General features: G+C 41.2%; 1 protein-coding gene across 7 annotated transcripts in view; it reads right to left on the bottom strand.

The window, feature by feature from the left end:
* Positions 1-22,912, bottom strand: part of ZMYND8 (zinc finger MYND-type containing 8) — a 124,714-nt gene that overhangs the window by 62,423 nt on the left and 39,379 nt on the right. For all 7 annotated transcript variants that reach the window (XM_048819511.2, XM_048819509.2, XM_048819512.2 and 4 more), the window contains one exon: positions 4,245-4,393. In XM_048819511.2, coding sequence (XP_048675468.1) covers positions 4,245-4,393 — 149 coding nt within the window. The remainder of the gene's footprint in view (positions 1-4,244; positions 4,394-22,912) is intronic.

Here is a 22,912-nt window from a genome sequence, read left to right as displayed (position 1 = left end):
ATAACTGGTTGCTCTGGACATGACTAATATCACAAAGGCCATCAGTCTCATCAACTCAGATTGTGATCTTGTTAGATTTCTAAAGCTACATAGCTGAACAGAGGACAAAGTAGGTGGTGCAGGAAGTAATACTCTTCCCTCTGTATCATTCCAGCTGAAGGTGCTTTTTTTTCCAGAGATGTAGACAGATCACTTTTAGCCTCTAAATATCCCACAGCACTTTTGGCAAGGGTAGAGGTTTTAACAATACTATCCTAGTCAATTTCCAGTATGGCTGATATTATATTCACCTGAGATTTCAATTAAATCTGGTAGTACTCATCTCTTTCTATCCTTAAGTGATATGCAGCACTGCTGTGCACTGCTAAACAGGTACTGTGTGTTTCCACCATAGAGATGGGTTAAGTGGCTCCCCCTGCTCACATGCTTTTATATACAGTAATATAACATTAGAGATTATGCATATGTAATACATATACTAGTAAAGACTTCTGAAATCGTGGGATTAGAGATACTGTAGAAGGCATTATATACACTAGGAATTGGCTGTCAGTTGTTGAAATTGTAACAAACTACAAACGTAGCTGTGAGAGTGAAAACCCCAAGTGCAAAGGGAAAGCTGTAATTTGCACTGCTAAAACATACTTAGTACTTGAGCAAGGGCGCATGGGTGCAAATTAGTTTTCCTAGAGTACACTTGGGGTTTTCACCCATCCAGCTACTCTGAGTACAGATCACCAACAGCTGAAATAAGTGCAAATTCCCAATGTAATTTAAAATACCTTATGACTTCACTTGGGGAATAAGCAGCAGATAAATTTCCTGAGCAAAGATACTGTTTTCATAAAAACTTCCTTAGAAATCCACACCCAAGACAGACATAAGAAAATTGTCATAACTGTTTCTAAATAGGTTTCAGAGTAGCAGCCGTGTTAGTCTGTATTCGCAAAAAAAAAAGGAGTACTGGTGGCACCTTAGAGACTAACCAATTTATTTGAGCACAAGCTTTCGTGAGCTACAGCTCACTTCATCGGATGCATGCACTCAATGCATCCGATGAAGTGAGCTGTAGCTCACGAAAGCTTATGCTCAAATAAATTTGTTAGTCTCTAAGGTGCCACCAGTACTCCTTTTCTTGTTTCTAAATAGAAGTTTCAGTTTTCTAGAAGTCATGGGCAACTAAGTGTTAACATGATGGTGCTTGCATCTTTTAAACATTCATCACCTCCCTTCCTTTGAGCCAGGCTGAGCAGCTGAGCTGACCAGTGAGATACATTCATGGGGCTCAAAAAAAGAGCCCGAAGGACTGAAAGTGACAGACTCATTTGCCTAAAAAAAAGACATCCACAAACTTGGTTTCTGACCATAGCAAAATGTTCTAATATATTAAAATTCAGCATTGAACATAGTAGTAACCCTCCTCTCGAAAAACTTGTTTTCTCTATGAGTTAAAGCAGCAGCTTTCCACGCTCTCCCAGCTAGTCAAGTCAGGCTCGAGTACTTAGTCTCTTGGTTTTAAAAGGGGCTTGCTTATTGCCTATAGTCTGTATTTATATTAAGTTAACATGAGCTGACTAATAAAATAGAAAAACTAAAGAAAACTACAGTAATATTTACAAACTGATTTGGAAAAATCAATATGATGCTTTACCCAGTTGTGTGAAAAAGAGTTATTGCTAGCTAGAAAAATGAGCTGCAGCCAAGAAGGCTTATGTGATAACTGTCTAGTTAAGAGCTCTAATTTTTCAACCTGTTTTATACATGTTCTCTGACTCCATAACTCTTTGGTTACAGATTCACAGATTTCATGGCCAGAAGGGACCACTAGGATCATCTAGTCTGACCTCTTGCATAACACAGGCCATAAAACTTTCCCAAAATAATTTCTAGCATGTTATCTTTCAGAAAAACAGAATATTCCATATGTTTTATTCTAACAATTCTAACATTGGCATCAAGCAGAAATGGACCACTTAAAATTCAACATACTCTCAGCCTTCTTTGTACATTATAAAGCAGCAAAAAGGGTATAAAACAAATTTCTACACCAGTCTTCAGATTACCTTTAAGGGTTAATAGGACAGGCGGTCAATTTACATGGTAAACAGTTCACTTTCAGAGTGGCTCAGCAATAAGACCAACAGATTCACTACAAATCCCCAGTTTTGTCTTATCAAAAACAAGAAAGAAATCAAGAATGCCCATTAATTTCAGGGTGGCTTTTAGACTCCACTGCTTTAGAAAAAAAATTTCTCATTAGTTGCTTGCAGATAAATGTGAAGTGATTATTTGGCACGAGAAAGTAAAAATTAAAGAATAAAGCATCTAATATTTAAAATGGAACTTAGGGCTGTGAAATGATTAAAAAATTTCAACATGATCAATCGCAAGTTTAAAAAAAAGTCCTAATTGCAATTTTAAATCATACTGTTAAACAATAACAGAATACTATTTATTTAAATATTTTTGTGTGTTTTCTATATTTTCAAATATGTTGATTTCCATTACAACACAGAATACAAAGTGTACAGTACTGATGACGGGTTCTGCTCAATAATGATCCAAATCAGTGGGGATCATTGCAAGTTCATTTTCATCATCATGAGTCAGATGCCACCAACAGAAGGTTGATACTCTTTTTCGGTGGGTCATGTTCTGTAGTTTCCACATCGGAGTTGCTCTTTTAAGACTTCTGACAGCATGTTCCACATCTTCTACCTCTCAGATTTTGGAAGGCACTTGAGATTCTTAAACCTTGGGTTGAGTGCTGTAGCTATCTTTAGAAATCTCATATTGGTACCTTCTTTGCGTTTGTCAAATCTGCAGTGAAAGTGTTCTTAAATCAAACAACATATGCTGGGTCATCATCCAAGATTTCCCTAATACGAAATATATGTCAGAATCCGCATAAAATCATGGAGCAAGAGACAAACAATTCTCCCCCAAGTTGTTCAGTAACAAATTTAATTAACACATTTTTTTTAACCAGCATCATCTGCATGGAAGCATATCCCCTAGAATGGTGGTAGAAGCATGAAGGGGCATATAAATGTTTAGCATATCTGGTATGTAAATATCTTGCCATGCTGGCTACAACAGTGCCATGAGAATGCCTGTTCTCACTTTCAGGTGACATTGTAAATAAGAAGCAAGCAACATTATCTCCCACAAATGTAAACAAACTTGTTTGTCTTAGTGATTAGCTGAACAAGAAGTAGGTCTGAGTGGACTTGTAGATTGAGTGGATTTCTTTTACCTTTTTTACAGTCCAAATATTGGTAATAAAAATAGTAATATAAAGTGAGCACTGTACACTTTGTATTCTGTGTTGTAAATGAAATCAATATATTTGAAAATGTAGAAAAACATACAAAAATATTTAAAATAAATTTAAATTGGTATTCTATTATTTTTTAACAGTGTGGTTAAAACTGTGATTAATCGTGACTAATTTTTTTAATCTAGTTAATTTGTTTTCCATTAATCACTTGAATTAACTGCCATTAATTTACAGCCTTAATGAAACTTTAATAAGGAGATAGTGCACAGAAGCCCAGTTTTCAGAGGGCACACAAACCAGCTTCTGAATTTGTTCCAGCAGATCAGGTAAACTCTGAACAGTATCATATGGTGCACCTGTAATTTCACCTGGACACAGAAAATAAAAATACCCACAATGAGGGTGACCCTTTGATTCATCTGGTTTGATTTAGGCAATGGCCACTATCCAGTGATTCGGGGAAAAATTCCAGGGGAATTCAGGGGAAAAGCACCTGGATACTTGTCAATGCTTGTAACAGAGGTAAGGGGGGAGAGGAAATCCTTCTCAGACCTGGGTTTTGATTTTCCTGATACTATTTCCATATTAATGATGACAAATATTGTTATGAATATATTTTGTCCTTTTAAAAGATCCAGCTAAATTAATTAATTTATAATATATTCCTCAATAACTTCTTTTGCTCAGAAGTCCACATGTTGGCAATATGCTAAGAAAAATAGCATTTCATTTGATTGGGTTTAAATTTCCTGGGTTTTGGCTTCACAGCGTGCCCCTTGTTTCCACAGATATTAGGGAAGACAAAGGCCTATTAGCTATCTTGTACATTCACCACAATCAGCTAATGGAGATCTGCAGTACAAAATGAAACTGAGTAAAGAGGAGAAAGCTCCAGGTTCATTCTCATCACAGCCTTTAATTATTTCATATGCTATTATCGCATTAAGACAATGAGTTCCGTTACCTGCTCTTTATTGTTACTGTTCAATAGGCCAGGTTTCTTTTTCTTTTTAATAGGGCTCGTAGATGCATCTTGCGGGGAATGGCCATTGGAAGAGTGTGGAGGGCTGGGAAACTTCCTCTTTTGTGCTGTGCGTTCGGCAGAGCCAGGATCTATAACGAATACATTAACACATTTAAAGAGTCCATAATATACTTCCTGAAATGTCTGCTGAAAATGCATCCAATCAAGACCTACATAGCTCTGCAGTTTGCATTTCTTTACTGTTTCACTGAATAGAGCACTACTTCTCAATCTCTCTTCTACAAGTAGTTGATAAAACTGGTAGCTGGGACATAGCTATGCAATGCTCATACATGCTGTTAGAAAGCTCTCAGCTTACACTCAGGATTAAATTTAAAATAAACTTTTCTTGTTTTCATGAGTAATTCTGAAGCATACGGGATACAATGATGACGCGTAGCAGTGAACAGTTCTTTACTAGAGTTATACCTTAAGTTTAAGAAGCAAAGATACTCCGATATTTGTAATTCTTGATAGCAATAGGTCAAGTAACACAGTGGGAACCAGAGGCTATAAAGCTGAAGAAGGGGAATATAGGAGTCACAAATGAATATGTGGTAAATGAGTAGTCCAGATTTTCTTCCCTTTATTTCAATAAACCTTTGACATTTTTGATCTAGGAAAATTTCACTTGTCTCTTTGGTCCCAAAGATATCATACATATGTCCCCAAAACAGTAATATTTGTACATTTATGGCACATATCATTTCAAGATCTCAAAACTTTTTCAAACATGAATTTTTAACATCATAAGATCCCTGTTGAAGTATCTACTAAATAAGCCACAACTAAGCGATGAAGTAACTTGTCCAACATCATGCAAGTTTGTGGCAGAACCAACTATAGAACCCTAACTGCTCTAACCACTAGACTACACCGTCTCTCAAACAAAGTTCCTCCTACTAACATTCTCCTTCAAACTGCTTATAACTGTATCTGTGAAAACCAAGCAAAAATGTGAAGGGACCGGGAAGAAAGATTCAGCCCCCTAAAACAACCTGACCAGCTTGCTTCAATGAACACCCATGAAGTGAGCCTTCTTTCTCACATTAAAAAACAAACTAACCAGCTACCAACAAATGAAGCCTCCAACCAGGATTTTAAGCATTATCTGTTCCCCACTGAAAAATTAGGTAATAGGTTTGAGATCCTCAAAGGACCTATTATAAATTTTGAATTTATTACCGTTTTTATTCTTGGCCTCGATTTTTGTGTTTGATTAAGATCTTTAAGAGGAATTATTTATGGTCAAGAAAAGGTTAACCTCTATTTAAACTGTCTCTTGTGAGAAAGGACTGACAGTGAGTCAAAAGATACTGGTGGAAACACAATATATGAGGATTTTTGATTTTTTTTCCTTGTTACCAAAATGAATTGATTTCTAATGAACACGGAAAGTTTGGCTGGGTTACAAAGAATTTACTGCCATACTTTAGAAGGTACAATTAAGTGATCAGCTGTAGTAGACAATCAGCTCTTACTGAATAAGTCTAGCATTCACCTTTGGTTTGTCAAATTACTTAACAGGCTTAATTTAACACTGGCTTAAATTTTCCTTAAACTTTTTAAATGAACAAACAGAGCAGTAAAAGTCTGAAACAAAACAGGTTAAAAAAAAGTTTGGGAGACTTTTCCAATGGGTCTCTTCAGTCACTTCTCCCCTTCATACAAATGCCTGCCAAACTGAAACAGGTCTACACTTAAAAATCAGGGCTGTGAAAAATGTTGTGTCTTGAATACTGCGGTTAGGTTGACGTAACCCCTGGTGTAGATGCGAGAAGGTCGAACGAAGAATTCTTCCATTGACCTAGGTACCACCTCTCAGAGAGGTAGATTAACTATATCAACAGAAAGAAAAGGAGTACTTGTGGCACCTTAGAGACTAACCAATTTATTTGAGCATGAGCTTTCGTGAGCTACAGCTCACTTCATCAGATGTTTACCGTGGATGAAGTGAGTTTACATCTGATGAAGTGAGCTGTAGCTCACGAAAGCTCATGCTCAAATAAATTGGTTAGTCTCTAAGGTGCCACAAGTACTCCTTTTCTTTTTGCGAATACAGACTAACACGGCTGTTCCTCTGAAATATATCAACAGAAAAACTTAGGAAGGGTCTACATTATGCACCACAGCTGTGGCTGTAGTGTAGACATGGCCTAACACTAACCATTTCTAACATGAAGCAATTTTGCTGATTTACAAAACATCCCAAAAGATGTAGCACTCTTAACTAAACTGTATTGTGAGACCTGTTTAGATCCAGAGGGATGCAACAGAATTACATAGATTCATATGACAGGTTTCAGAGTAACAGCCGTGTTAGTCTGTATTCGCAAAAAGAAAAGGAGTACTTGTGGCACCTTAGAGACTAACCAAGTGAGCTGTAGCTCATGAAAGCTCATGCTCAAATAAATTGGTTAGTCTCTAAGGTGCCACAAGTACTCCTTTTCTTTTTATAGATTCATATGATATTGCACATCACGTCACAGAGTTCATACTGAAATGGCAGGACAAAATGAACTCTAGAGTAACATTTACTGTTCATCAGCAAGTCCATCCATCCTCTTCCTGCATCACATATGCACACAGACACACACACACTCCCTTAACATCCACCCCCGTAGGGCCTAGTCTAGTCTAAAAAAGTTTTGCCATTCTTAAAAAATATTTTTGCCAGTATAAGCCTAATCTCCATGATGAAGATTTGCCAGTACAGCTAGCGTAAACAAGGGTATGTGTGGCAGCCGCCCTCCTCCAAGGGAAAGGTAAGATCTCCTTCCTACTTCATCAATATCTACCTTTACATTTCTAAAGATGTAACCTGTTCAGACACAAGGCATTCTCTTTCTCTCACAACCTGAGGCAGAATGGACTAGCCTATTCTCTCACTATCAATGCTTAACACCTTGTCCAGGACAGTCTTTTTGTTCTGTGCTTGTAGAGTGCCTAGCACAATGGGATCCTGGAGCATGAATGGGGTTCCTATGCACTATGGCAATAAAATCACAGTAATAATATGCTGGGTTTCACTGAACTAGTGTAGCTGCACTACTCTGGTGCAGCATGTATAGACTAGGTGATTTGCACTGATGAACTTACAGCAGTGTAAAAAAGTCTCATCGAGACATTAAGGCCTAAGTGTGACACTGGGAATTAAATCTTGGTCTGCCACAACTGTGCAGATCATTGTCAAAAGACTAACGTATGTCTACATATTTAATTTTCTAAATGTCATTGACAGAGATTGTGTGTTTTATACAGCCATGAGCAATCAGACTAGCTAGAAAAAGTAGAATGGTGTCCAACCAGCTACAAAAGTCATGTGCCCCAGACAGTTACAGACAGTTGCTCATGTAACTGAACATTCTTGGCCACAAGCCCAGTCACAAATACGTGCAGAATCTTAACACAGCTGCTGGTCTCAGGAAACCAACAGCTTGAGAAAATAAATACTGAGAGGCTGAAGCAATTAAGTTTGCTCATTGTGCAAGTTCAGGAAATGCTCCAGCAAGGATTGTACTACCGGCAGAAAGTATGTCTATGATATTGGGATGTATTTGGATAATGCACACAAATCACAGACTTGGAGAAGAATATAAACAACTATGGAAAAGAGAAACTGTTGGCTAAGAAGGTGCTTGTGCTAGCCCAAACATATTTATGAAAACACCAACAGAATCTATCCCAATTAGCAATGAACTCTTCTCAGCCGGGGTCAATCAAACAACAGTAATTATGATAGGCTGATTAACTGAGAACGAAGAGGATGGTGGGAGTTAATTGTTGGAACTAAATATGTCTTCTAATGTTAGAGGCAGTACAGCAGAAAGTGATTATCTGGAATTTTCTAGACAGGGCAGTTATTTCCCAGGACAGGTACAGTGCTGTGTGGCATCTCCCAGGAGGCCCACAAGCGCTGTAGCAGATCTCTGGCCAGTGACTATCAATCAACAACATGATGAAATAAAATAACCATTTAAAATAAAACCACCACATGCAAAAACAAGAAAATCAGATGGAGGAAGGTACAACCAAGAAAAGGCACGTTCAAAGGACTATTCATCTGAGGCCCTACCTACATCAGAAAGTTGCACTGGTTTAATTAAAGATATTCTTTTAAACTAGTGCAAAAGGCTGTGTGATCACTTTTGATTTAAGAGTGGTTTATTTTGGTTTAGTTTAAATAGATTCCTAGTCTATTTAAACAAAAAACTAAATAAAACTGGTTTAAACTGCCTAAGAATAGGGTTAAGTTAACTCTTAATCAGCAAAATAAGAATGACCACACAAGGGTTTGCACTGGTTTAACTAAACTGTTTTAAAAATCAATTTAATTTAAACCAGTGCAACTTTCTTGTGTACACAACACCTGAGAATATTCTTTAGTGAATACTGAGAAGTGTCTTGAAGCATAGGTGCCGACTCCGTGGGTGCTCTGGGGCTGGAGCACCCACAGGGAAAAAATGGTGGGTGCTGAGCACCAACAGCAGCCCCCCCATTAGATGCCCCCCACCCCTTCCAGTGCCTCCTGGCAGGCCCCACAGATCACTGCCTCCCCCTCCCTCTCTCTCCCCCTCCCACCCGCTGCAAACAGCTGTTTTGCAGTGTGCAGAAGACTGGGCAGGGGGGAAGGGGCAAGAACACGGGGTGCTTGGGGGAGCGGGCAGAACTGGGCAGGAAGAGGCTAGGTGGGGGTGGAGAGGGTAGAGGCGGGGTGAGGGTGGGGCCTTAGTGGAAGGGTGGGGGTGGGCCCTAGGGCAGAGCCGGGTTTCACTGAGAACCCCCCCAGTACTTTGGAAAGCCGGTGCCTCTGCCCTGTGGAAACATTAATGATATCTCACAACCATCACATAAGGTACGTAAATGCTGCATTATAATTTTCATTTGACAATGAAAAAATGGAGGCACAGAGGGACTTGCCTGAAGCAACTGAGCAAGTCAGAGTCAGGAACAGACTGGGCGCCTCCAAGCAGTAAACACGCTCCCACCACATATATATCAATATAATTTAGAGCAACTGATTGCCACTGAAACAAAACTGAGGTCTATGTAGAAACTGTTTATAAGCAGAGCTGATGGTGACATCTATAGTTAAGGCTGCCTGAGACCTACCACAAAAAGTGCTTGTTTTCAGTTCCTTACAATTTTGCCAAACTTTAATAATTTATTCTAAAATTTTACATGTCATGTCAACTTCACCCTGAATGTTTTTGAATAGTTTCAACAAAACCAATTCCAAGAACAAAACTGTGAGGATACTGAGTTTGGGGAGGGAGGGAAAAGATGGGGAGAAAAATACAGGAGTCAGGGGAAGATGGGTAGAGGGGTAAGGTTGGGACAGACTGAGGGAAACAAGATATAGAAGGGGTCAGGCTTGGGGAAGGCCAAGAGACAGGGGCAGAAGGTTCTGAAACCGCTAGAGCACATTCCCCTCCAGAACTGGGAATGGAATCCAGGATTCTGGAGTCTCTACAGTCCTCTGATGTAAAACCCATTGGCCAAATATGTTTCATTCCCTACTGGCCCAGATAGACACTAACAGCTGATTACTGCTACCAGTCAGTCCATTAGTTGAAGTAGCAGAGATCTGTGCTGTGGATCTAAAGGCCCCAAACCAGCTGATGATACACATGGGAATCAGTATGGTTCCACATTCTAAAAATTCTGCTTTTTCAGTTGGCTGATTTGAAAATTCAGAAGATGGCATTTTAACAAAAAATGTGAAAAGTATGATTGCAAAGTCAAACATGCAAACATTTCCAAATGCCAGAATTAAGAATGCCTGTGCATATGCATTATGATATAGTCTTTAATTACATAATCACATACTATTTTTTCCACAGGACCTATGCTTCATTCATTCAGTGCACAGGATAGATGGACCATGCTCAGCGAATGAATCAGGGGTGTTTTGGGAAGGAAGCTGTAGTCTGTAGAACCCCTTCCTTATTTGTTGATGAAACTGAAAGATTTATAGTGCATGAGTCAAGGTACTGCAGACAGAGAAAGGATGGTCTCAAATTTGAGGCAATTTAATATGCTGGAGACCAGGATTCTATCCCTGACTCTCCCACAAAGTTCTTGTCATGCTGGGCAAATCACTTGAACCAAACTTTTCATGTGTGGCCATCAATTTGTGTGCTTTTCATTTGCTGGATGCCTAACTTGAGATACCTGGGGTCTGATCTGCAGATGTGCTGAGCACTCAGAATTGCAAGTGAAATCAATGCCAGCTATGCTCTGAACATACAAAGTACTATAATAATGCTGAGTACTCAGAAGCTAGGTTTTTCAAGTTGGACACCAAATATCAGAAGAAAACTTTTGACAATTTTGGCCTTAAATTTCTCTGTGCTTTAGTTTGCCCATCTGTAAAAGAGGGATGGTGTAATGATAAATTTATTAGGGTTTATAATGAGTGCCCATGATCAGAAAAACCCATGAAGAAATTAATATGTCTGCATTCAATGTAGGGTTTAAATAGTAAGCAGTAAATGAGCCATATGGCTACACAAATGATAAGTGTGAAAAGAAACACTGAATGGCTTCCCATTCAGTTAACACCATCCATCCTGTGCACTGAATGAGGAAAGGGTCTTGTGGAGAAAACAGTAAGTGAACATGTAATTAAAGACTGTGTCATCACACATATGGAGCGGGGAGAGGATGTCAAATTATGGTTGCACAGGCAAACCTAATTCTGGGATTTCTTAACTTCTGAGTGCTTGACTTCACAATCTTAACGTTCTTTTAACACAGTTTTTTTCAGATGAGACTTAGAATAGACACTGCCGTGCACCCTTCTAAATTCTCCTATTAAACCCACTTCTTGTTTTTCATTGGGTTATTATTAACTACTCCCTAATGCTGCCTGTGCTGACATGGGCGCCTACAAATTTCTCCTCAATCATCCACCGGGGAATGACTGAAATCAAACTGCTTATACCTAAAGGTTAAAACCATTAGTTCCACATGTAATCATGTGGCTGAAGGAGCAGTAACTTGTGCCCCCATGAGACAGAACAAAACATACTTAACCCTGAAGCAACCTAATCTTCACAGTTTATGATTACTTAGGTGCCCAATTTTACATAACAGTAATCCAGCTCGAGTGGACAAGTTATGATGGTACGGTAATATGGTTTAAACAGTGCAGGGAACTAGATTATAAAACAGAAGAACAGAATATCCTTCCAATTACATTCCACAGATCTGATCTTCTTGCACTGTAAAGTTTCAGAGGAAGTTATCATGTTTTCCTCTGTGTTCTGTACATCACTAAGCATACACACACTGCCATCACTCAACAATAATCATCCTGCTCCAACTGAAGTCAATAATAGAAGCCCAGCTGACCTCAATGTGAGCAAGTGCCGATGTAAAAAACATGTAATTTCTTCTTGGTTCTCCAATGATGCTCACCCAAAAAACTAGTCAGGTGACACAAACAAGTCACATGACCAGGGAACACACCATGACCTGCTCAGAACTAAAGATGTCAGGACTTGTCTACATAGAGCAGTGGTTCTCAACCCATTTACCAGCGTGGGCCACATATGCAGCTCCCTATGTGTTATGTGGGCCACATCCACACAATATATATACTACCTGTATGGCCCTGAGGATGTCTCATGGGCCACAGCTGTGTGCTAATTGGGCCGCAAACGGCCTGCGGGTCAAGAACCACTGATAAAGAGGGTCTACATTACACATGGTTAAAAAACCCCAACTTTTTCCTAGTGGATGCATCACAGAGTTGCACCAGTTTAACTTAAGATGTGATTTTTAAAATGATTTACTTAAGCTAGTGCAAAAGGCTGGGATGGACATTCTTATTTTCCTTTAAACCTGGCTTCTTTGGATTTAGCTTAGGCCTTGTCTACACTTAAAAGTTTGCCATTTCAACTATGTCGGCATAGTAAAAACAGTAAAATCTCCCTAGTATAGGCACAGTTATACTGGTATAAAAAAGTGCTTATATCAGTATAACTTAAAAAAGTTAAAAAAAGTGCTTATATCAGTATAACTTATTCCGATTCAGGGAAGCAAAATAAGCTATATGGTTTTATACAGGTATAACTGTCTTTGCTTTTAAAGGCATAGCTTTTTTGAAAAAAATATTACACCCGTAAGAGACTTAGCTCTGCCTGTAAAACGTGTAAAGGTAGACCAGGCTTTATTTTTTTAGAAACATGTTTAAACTAACCTGAAATAAGCAACTCTTAAACTGAAATAAAAGTGTCCACACAGGTTTCATTGGTTTAACTAAACCATTCTAATTACATTGGTGCAAGTGTATATACAGACATGGCCTCAGTTAATGTCAGTGAGATGAGAAGCAAACAGATTAGGAAAAGCAAGGACAAGTTGATTTGATTATATTTCATGATTGTCTAAACTATCCCTAGAAAAAGAGCAACAGAAAAAAAGAGTTCCAAAGTCTGGAGTTGATGGAACTCCAGACTTTTATTAAATAATTATCCTTTTTAAAAATGGGGCTGGAAGGAAGAATGCATTTTTATAAATTAAATTAAAATGCTGGGAATAAAAAGGAAGAGTATTATGACCTATAATCTAACCAACTATCCTAAACTATACTTGAATGGGGAATCCCAGTCCTCTAAATTCTAGGGAACTCTGTCTTCCTTCCATTTTAAATCCACCACTGATAACATGAAATGTAAGAACAAAAGTGACAACATCCACTGTTTATAAAACAAAAATGGTTTACCCCTAAAAGGAAGTCAGGAGTAGAAATTCATGTTTGCTCAATATGAAGTTATTTTCACACTTCTAAGTAGGATATTACAAAGAATAGAAAGCAAAAAATTAAGAGTATGAAATTTCCCTCCTCCTACTTTCTCTTCTCCCCCTCTACAAAAGTTTGGGAGTACCTATTTAAAAAAGGAAATCAGAGGAAGAGAAGAATAAATAAATAGTAAAGCACAATAAAGAAAATGGATTCCAAGAAGGCAGACTTTAGCAAACTCAGGGACGTAGGTAAAATCCCATAGGAAACAAGTCTAAGGGGAAAAACAGCTCAAGAGAGTTGGCAGTTTTTCAAAAACACATTATTAAAGGCACAAGCGCAAACTCTCCCACTGCGCAGGAAAGATAGGAAGTATGGCAAGACACCACCATGGCTTGGCCAGGAGATCTTCAATGATCTGAAACTCAAAAAAGAATCCTACAAAAAGGCAAAACTAGGTCAAATTTCAAAGGATGAATATAAATAAACAATCCAAGCATGTAGGGACAAAATTAAAAAGGCCAAGGCACAAACAAGATTAAACTAGATAGAGACATAAAGGGCAACAGAAAATGTGAAAACGAGAGAAGTGCTAAAAGACTTCTTTGTTTCAGTTTTCACCAAAAAGTTTAGTAGCAATTGGACATCTAACAATGAATGCCACTGAAAATGAGGTAGGATCAGAGGCTAAAATAGGGAAAGAAGAAGTTAGAAATTAGACAAATTAGATGTCTTCAAGTCACCAGGGCCTGATGAAATACATCTTAGAATACTCAAGGAGTTGACTGAGGAGATATCTGAGCCATTAGTTTCAGAGTAGCAGCCATGTTAGTCTGTATCCGCAAAAAGAAAAGGAAAGGAGTACTCGTGGCACCTTTGAGAACTAACATATTTATCTGAGCATAAGCTTTTGTGAGCTACAGTTCACTTCATTGGATCCATGCAGTAGAAAATACAGTGGGGCGATTTTATATATACAGAGAACATGAAACAATGGGTGTTACCATACACACTGTAAAGAGAGTGATCAGGTAAGGTGAGCTATTACCAGTAGGAGGGGGGGGAAAAACAAACAAAAAAAAAAACCCTTTTGTGTTTTTGTTGTGTGGTGTGTATGTGGTTGCTGGTGAGTAGCTTTTACGTAGAGACTGTCCGGTTTGTCCAATGTACATGGCAGAGGGGCATTGTTGGCACATGATGGTATATATCACATTGGTAGATGTGCAGGTGAACGAGCCTCTGACAGTGTGGCTGATGTGATTAGGCCCTATGATGGTATCTCCTGAATAGATATGTGGACAAATATAGTGCTAATTTTTAAGAAGGGAAATAAAGACAACCTGGGGAATTACAGACCAGTCAGCTTAACTTCAGTACCCAAAAAGATAATAAGCAAATAATTAATCAATCAATTTGCAGACACCTAGAAGATAAAAAGGTGCTAAGTAACAGTCAGCAACCAACCTAATAGCTTTCACTGACAGGGTAACAAGCCTTTTTTTTTTTTGGGGGGGGGGGGGGGGGCAAGGGGGGCAGGCAGTAGATGTGATATATCTTGACTTTAGTAAGGCTTTTGATACCATCTTACATGACTTTCTCATAAACAAACTAGGGAAATGCAACCTAGATAGAGCTACTATAAGATGGGTGCATAACTGGTTGGAAAACCATTCCCAGAGAGTAGTTATCAGTGGTTCACAGTCAAGCTGGAAAGGCATATCAAGTGGGATCCTACAGGGATCAGTTCTGGGTCCAGTTCTGTTCAACATCTTCATTAATGATTTAGATAATGGCATAGACAGTACATGTATAAAGTCTGTGGACAATACCAAGCTGAGAGGGGTTGCAAGTGCTTTGGTGGATCAGATTAAAATTCAAAATGATCTGGACAAACTGGAGAAATGGTCTGAAGTAAATAGAATGAAATTCAATAAGGACAAATGCAAAGTATTCCACTTAGGAAAGAACAATCAGTTGCACTCATACAAAAGGGGAAATGACTCCCTAGGAAGAAGTACTGCGGAGAGGGATCTGGGGCCATAGTGGATCACAAGCTAAATATGAGTCAACAGTGTAACACTGTTGCAAAAAACCCCAAACATCATTCTGGGATGTATTAGCAGGAGTATTGTTAGCAAGACACGGGATCTACTCTGTGCTCCTCAACTGGAGTACTGTGTTGGTGCCACATTTCAGAAAAGATGTGGACAAACGGGAAAGTCCAGAGAAAAGCAACAAAAATAATTAAAGGTCTAAAAAACACAACCTATGAGGGAAGATTGAAAAAAACTGAGTTTGTTTAGTCTGGAGAAGAGAAGACTGAGGAGGGACATGATAACATTTTTCAGGTATATAAAATGTTGTTACAAGGACGAGAGAGAAAAATCGTTCTCTTTAACCTCTGAGGATAGGACAAGAAGCAATGGGCTTAAACTGCAGCAAGGTTTAGCTTGGACATTAGGAAAAACTTCCTGTCAGGCTAGTTAAGCACTGGAATAAATTGCCTATGGAGGCTGTGGAATCTCCGTCATTGGGGATTTTTAAGAGCAGGTTAGACAAACACCTGTCAGGGATGGTCTAGAACAGTAGTTCCCAAACTTGGTCCGCCGCTTGTGCAGGGAAAGCCCCTGGTGGGCCAGGCCAGTTTGTTTACCTGCCGCGTCTGCAGGTTCGGCGGATCGCTGCTCCCACTGGCCGCAGTTCGCTGCTCCAGGCCAATGGGAGCTGCTGGAAGCGGCGCAGGCCGAGTGATGTACTGGCCGCCGCTTCCAGCAGCTCCCATTGGCCTGGTGCAGCGAACTGCGGCCAGTGGGAGCAGCGATCGGCCGAACCTGCGGACGCGGCAGGTAAACAAACCGGCCCGGCCCACCAGGGGCTTTCCCTGCACAAGCGGTGGAACAAGTTTGGGAACCACTGGTCTTGAAAATACTTAGTCCTGCCTTGGGTGCAGAGGACTAAACAAGGAGACCTCTCGAGGTCCCTTTCAGTCTTACAATTCTATTATAAGATAAGAACTGTAGAAGAGAAAGATGCAGTTATGACTCCAGTGCCAATATCATCAAAGTTTGATTTGGCAGAGCAGACTTGAAGAAACATGTAACAGATCTGGATATCAAAAATAGGGGACCACCCAATTATACCACCTGCAATATCCAAGCAGAATATACATCACAGCTTTGTGATGTATATTTCCCTTTTGTTATCTCCCAGTGCTGGTGCTGCTACTGCACATTAAAGCGCTTTAATGCTGGTAGTGAAGACATACCCTTAGTGACAAGGCCTCTCCATGGGGGACAGCAGCCCCAGGCTGCAGATACTCTTGCTACTGCATTCTCATATGTTTTAGGCCTCATCTCATACGTTTTAACACAGAGGTGAGAATTTAATCATCTCTTTGTAATTAAGTACTTGGTATCACTGCATGATCAGTACATACACAGCGTACTGCTAAGCAACAGTCACAAAATGTATCTTCTATTCTGGAAATCCTGTTTCACTAGTCACTTCACTTTCACATTCAAAATATTTTCAGAAGTTTACTGCTATCTTCCAAATGTGACAACATCTCCCTAAGACAAAAGCCTTCAACATAAATCTGCAGCCAAGAACAAGCTGAACAGGCTAGAATACTTACAATAAAATGGGAATGTCTTACTGTTCTACATGAAGAAAGCTGCCCTTTTTACACATTTATGTACCTAATATATACAATTTTATAATGATCAAGAGGATAATTCAGTTACTTCACAGACATCATACTGGTCTTAGAGAAAGGATGGTAAAATGGTGAAGGAACTAGTGGCTAGCCCAATACTTGGGAGACTTGCTTGGGCAAGTTACTTAGGGCCTGATTTTGAGGGTATTTAGGGATGGCTATGCTTGACCCTCAACGGGATTTTGCCTCCCAAGTGCCTAAATCCCTTTAAAAATTATATTTAGGCTCCTATATCAGTTAGGCACTGCAATGCTGAACAAAACTACATCTAAATATCTTTAAAAATATGGACAGGTTTCAGAGTAACAGCCGTGTTAGTCTGTATTCGCATAAAGAAAAGGAGTACTTGTGGCACCTTAGAGACTAACCAATTTATTTGAGCATAAGCTTTTGTGAGCTACAGCTCACTTCATCGGATGCATACTGTCATGAAGTGACATCCTATGTCATGATGCATACTGTCATGAAGTATGCATCCGATGAAGTGAGCTGTAGCTCACGAAAGCTTATGCTCAAATATATTGGTTAGTCTCTAAGGTGCCACAAGTACTCCTTTTCTTTTTTTAAAAATATTGGCCCAGTCTCCCTGTGTCTCAGTTCCCCACTGGTGAAATGGGAACAATAGCACTGCCCTACTCAAGGGTATTGTGAGGATAAATACATGAAAGATTGTGAGGTGCTCAGATATTACAGTGATGGGGATCACAAGGAGAAACTCAGTTAGCGGTATGCCTCCATTTTATGTACTGAATGAATTTAAGAGTGGACAGTTCTCCCAGACTTAAAGGTGACCAGCAAATAGTCAAAATTTGGTTTATGTAATTGTTTGTGCGTGAGAGAGTGAGAAAGGTTGTCGAAGGATCAGTTCTCTCTCCCAACTGCTTTTTAAACCAGGAAATTCAGGTTTGGTCACCTGGAAGAATCTCTAGTTGTCAGAGAATCAGTGAAATTAAATCACCAACAAGAGAACGAAAGTAGAGCAACTGAGAGGGAAAGATAGTTAGAATGGGAAGTGGGAAGGAAAACGACTAGTTTGCCAAGTTTTAGACACTTTTTCTAGACACTTATAATTATACTGCAGATAGTGGTTGTAATGTTACGAAAGCGTTTTGTCACTTTCTCTCATCCCTCCCAAAAACCACCTGGAAAACCAGATGAGCTCTCTCAATAGAAATTTCTTCCCTAATACTAGCCTATATAGATTTTCACATACATACAGAGAAACTATGGGCGAGTAGTAGTTATTGCTACTTCAGAAAAATAATCTATAAATTAGTTATCTGACTAAATAAATCAATTCTTCGATCATTTCCATTCTTCTCTGAATTCCATCTAGTTTTGGGTGTGCTCTCATCAGTGAAAGATGCTATCTTAAGAATCCTGGACATGGAAGTCCTCTGTTCACAAAACAAACACACTATAAGCAACATTAACTCAAGCTCCCCCACGCTTTATCCAAACACTGAGAGAACCCTCTTACAGGTAAAGAGGTAGTTCAGGTTGTATGCGCATTTAATCCTCCTCTAAATGTTGAATTGGTAAGGATCAGAAAATTTAATTTTGCCTTTGTAAAATACAATGCATGTCATGAGAGTCTAGTTCCTTGGATTTCTCACAAACACTTGCATGCTTGTGAATACATAAAGTGCCATGTTTCGGGTCTGCATTCGCAAAAAGAAAAGGAGTACTTGTGGCACCTTAGAGACTATATTATAAGGGTCTCTTCAATTTAGGCCAGGAGTGTCACAGGTCTGGCCTGATGCTTGGCAATGGTTCTGATCCTTGAGGAGCCATTCAGCTATTGTAATGAAGCCTCATGCTTAACTAGCACAGTCCTTCCTATAAGGAACAGATGGCTCAGCAGTGTAGGGATCTAGATGATGCTAGAGCTTGTGGATTCAAATCCTCATGTGGCTGGGTTCAAAAGGTAATTTCCCTGACAGATTACAACAACTTTAATCAAAGTGCCTTGTATTTTGCAGTGGAAGAATAAGGGTCAAGATCTCTCAGCATCCAGGACCTTACTGCTCATTTAAAAACACTTATCTTGATGACATTACATTTCCCCTACACTAAATTACTGACAGAGTTTGGAGAGTGGTCAGTTTGGATGAGCTATTACCAGCAGGAGAGTGAGTTTGTGTGTGTATGGGGGTGGGAGGGATGTGAGAAAACCTGGATCTATGCAGGAAATAGCCCGACTTGATTATGTAAAGAGTTGTCACTTTGGATGGGCTAGCACCAGCAGGAGAGTGAATTTGTGTGGGGGGGTGGAGGGTGAGAAAACCTGGATTTGTGCTGGAAATGGCCCAACCTGATGATCACTTTAGATAAGCTATTACCAGCAGGACAGTGGGGTGGGAGGAGGTATTGTTTCATATTCTCTGTGTATACATAAAGTCTGCTGCAGTTTCCACGGTATGCATCCGATGAAGTGAGCTGTAGCTCACGAAAGCTCATGCTCAAATAAATTGGTTAGTCTCTAAGGTGCCACAAGTACTCCTTTTCTTTTTGACAGAGTTTAACTCCTTTACTACTTAAGACTACTAGCAGAGGCTGAGGTCACTGAATAAACAGGACCAAATGTTATAATGAACTGCTCAAAGACACGTAAGTATTTGTTATTCCTGAGGGCACTCTGTGCCAAAAAATTAAAAATTCTGCACACAATATTTTGAAATTCTGCAAATTTTGTCAAATAAATGTGGAGGCTCCAGCATGGCACTGGGGAGCACAAGCCACTGGCTGCACAGAGATGGGAGATAACTATGCAGCTCCCACCCTGGGACATGGACTCAGCGGTGAGGCTGCACCCAACTGTGACACACCACAAGGTCCAGGCCTGCCCCAGAAAAACCCCAGGGCTCCACCCCTCCGTACCAGGTACACCAGGTGTTGGCAGGCAGGCTCAGCAAGGCAGGATTCAAATGTGGAGGGGCTTAGTGTGGGGGGATCCAGGTGTGGGTTGAGAGGCTTCTGTGTGGGGCAATCTGCATGCACACAGCTCAGTGGAGGATCTGGGTGCAGGGGGGGTTCTGGATGCACAGTGGTTGTTGGGGGGTTCTGGGTGCAACAGTAATGGAACTCTGCAGGGGGGTCCAGGGGAAACTGGTTGGGGCTCAGTAGGGGAGGTCTGGTTGTGGGGGGTGGCTCAGTAGGTGGTCCAGATGCTGGGGGAGTGGGGCTTAGTGGGGTGGAGACCCAGATGCAGCTGGTTGGGGCTCAGTGGGGTGGGGATCCGGGTGGCTTGCTGGGGTGGTGCAGGAGGAGTTGGGCTCATCAGGGGATGTGGGATTCTGAGTGCAAAGGGCTGTGAGGCTTCGTGGGAGGGTCTGAGTATGAGGGGGGTCTGGATGCATGGGAGCTGGGCAGAAGGGGGAGCAGCTCCCTGTACAGGGATCCCTCCCCCTGTAGCTGAGGAGTGATGGGTGCAAGAAGTGGGTGGGGGGAGTTTGCAGAGCTTCCAGCAGCTGGAGGGGGAAAGCTGGGGATGGGTCTGATCCAGCCCCAGATGCCGTGCAGGGGAAGAGGAAGTCCCGTCCTCCCCAGCCCAGCCGGGACTAGCATCTGAGTTTGGCGCAGGGTAGGAGTCATTAGCCGGGTCTTCCCCAATCCCGCCCTCTGCCCCACAGTCATTTACCTCTCTGCTGGCTGCCCTAGGCACCTGAAACATACTGCTGGGGAGGGTTGCATGACCACTCTTGTGGCTTCCTTTTGCTTCCCTGTCAGAAAATCATTTTCTGTGGGGAAGCAAAGAAATCTGGGGGGACATAAATTCTGCCCATGCGCAGTAGTGCAGAATTCCCCAAGGAGTAATTTGTGGAGTGTTTTCTCATCTCAAATAGCTTGTCTGTCTACATCGTTTCAATGCCCATCACTATAATATCTGGAAGCTGGATCTTAGATTGCTTCTATCATTTGCTAAGTAGCCTGAAAAAGTCACTACAGACCCTTCAAAACACAAGGAAATCTTGTCCAGTTAGACAACACTCTTTAAATTAGCTAATACTGCCAAGAACTACTGATTTGTTATCAGTAGTTTCCATTTCACATCAAAACTCTTTGTTACGAAGAGAAAGTGTGTTCTACACAAAGTTGATATTACATTTTTAAATACATGTACTACAAATATCCATTAAGTTCTCACCGAAAGATTTGGTTTGGTTTGGTTTCCTGATAAAGTTTTCTGATATTTATATTTAGCAATAATAGATAGGTAATTATACCCTCCTAACTAGACCTTCCACTGCAAACATCAGTTACTTTAGTCTTCTACATAAAAGTAGCATTACTGTTCAAAGGTATTTTTGTTTAAATATAACAATAACACATTTTCTGCACTAATTAATATTTGGGGCCAATTACCATATTGTTGTATCTTTGCATGCAATACAAATACTGCACTCAATTTACCCCAAAGGTACCGCCGCTCTGCTGGTTAAGTCTAAGAAAGAAGTCTTACATTTAGTTCTAAAAGTGGGGAGGCTGTGGTTATTCTCATCTCTTTTGGAAGGAAGTTCTTTTAGCCAAGGGCGGCCAAGGCCCCCTGCCCCTCCTCTTCTGCCTGAGGCCCCACCCCCAGCCAAGCCGGAAGCTGAAGCAGTCCGGGAGCCGCAGATCCTCCACCTGCCTGTGGTGGGGGGACCAAGAGCAGTCCCTGGCCTGTGGCCCCACCCAGGGCAGGAGGGTCTGCAACTCCCCACAGCTCCCCGCGCGGCTCTTACCATGGCTGGGCTGCGGTTCCCCAGCCACAACTGGGTCCATGTAACAGCTGCGCGCGAGTAGCTTTGGGGTGCCGTGAACCCTCCTGCCCTGGATGGCGATGGGGAGCCCCTGCGGGGTGGGGACACAGGCCGGGGGCTGCTCTTGACCCCCAACCCCGGGCAGGTGGAGGGTTCATGGTGACCCACAACTGTCTGGGCTCCCCTAACCTGGCTTCAGCAGCCGACCTGGCCAGGGGTGGGTGGCTGGGGCCTTTGGGGAGAAGAGGAGGTGAAGGGGGCAGGGCCCCTGTCAAATGTGGAGGGGCCCTGGCTCCATTATTCCCCACCTCTCAACTTCTTCACACTTGGCTGTTCCCCATCTCCTCCTCCAGCTCACCTCCCCACACTAGTCAGGACAAAACAGTAATACTTTAGAGCCAAAACTTGACCAGGTTAGCACATTCAAAAGTACAATTGGTTTGTCTTTTAGATTATGTCTACACTAGCACTTAGGTCAGCAAAACTTTTGTTGCTCAGAGGTGTGAAACCCCCCCACTGACTGACATAACTGTCTCCCGTTGGCATAACATAGCTATATGAGCGCTCTTAAAGTCGCACAGCTGTGACACTGTAAGCTTGTAAGTGTACGCATGGCCAAAGAAGATTTTACTGAGATAGAGCTAGGTAACTTGTCTATTCTGGGATTTAAAGGTGTGATGTCATATAGGGTCACAGGATTTGTCTACACAGGAAAGTAAATTCGAATTTAGGTAGGCAGTGAATTTAAAGCAGAACAACTATCCCTGATTAATTCCCCATGTTGGCATTCTTATTCCAGAATAGTTTTACTGGTCTTAACCAGGAATAGCTATTCCAGATTAACTCCTCATGTAGACAAACCCTTAAACCAGTGTAAAAGGCTGTGTGGACACTCTTATTTTGGTTTAAACCAGTTTTATTTCAGTTTAGCGTGAACTGATTTAGGGTGTGTCTTCACTACCTGCCGCAGCAGCGCTTTAACGTGGCTGTGTAGTCACAGCACCAGTGCTGGAAGAGAGCTCTCCCAGTGCTGTAAAAAACCCACCCACTCCCAGGCTGGCGCACTGTCTACATTGCCACTTTACAGCGCTGAAACTTGCAGCACCCAAAGGGGTGTTTTTTCACACCCATGAGCGAGAAAGTTGCAGTGCTATAAAGTGGCAGTTTAGACAAGGCCTTAGATTATGCTAAATCAAAATAAACCATTCTTAGGCAGGTCTAAACTACCAGTGCCTTGCCAATCAGGGGCATGTGCAGGAATTTAAATTGGACACCTTTTGGTGGGGGCACAGAAGTTCCCTGCCCCTCTCTCCACTGGGCCCCGGCAGGAGCTTGATCTTCCCTCCCTCCACCCAGCCCCAGCCCCGGCAGGAGCTCGTCGCTCTATCTTCCCTTCCTCCAC

The sequence above is a fragment of the Caretta caretta genome, chromosome 13 (genome assembly GCF_965140235.1).
Source record: "Caretta caretta isolate rCarCar2 chromosome 13, rCarCar1.hap1, whole genome shotgun sequence".
NCBI lineage: Eukaryota > Metazoa > Chordata > Testudines > Cheloniidae > Caretta > Caretta caretta.
Note: the sequence above shows the minus strand (reverse complement) of the source record. Positions and strands in the feature narration are given on the sequence as shown.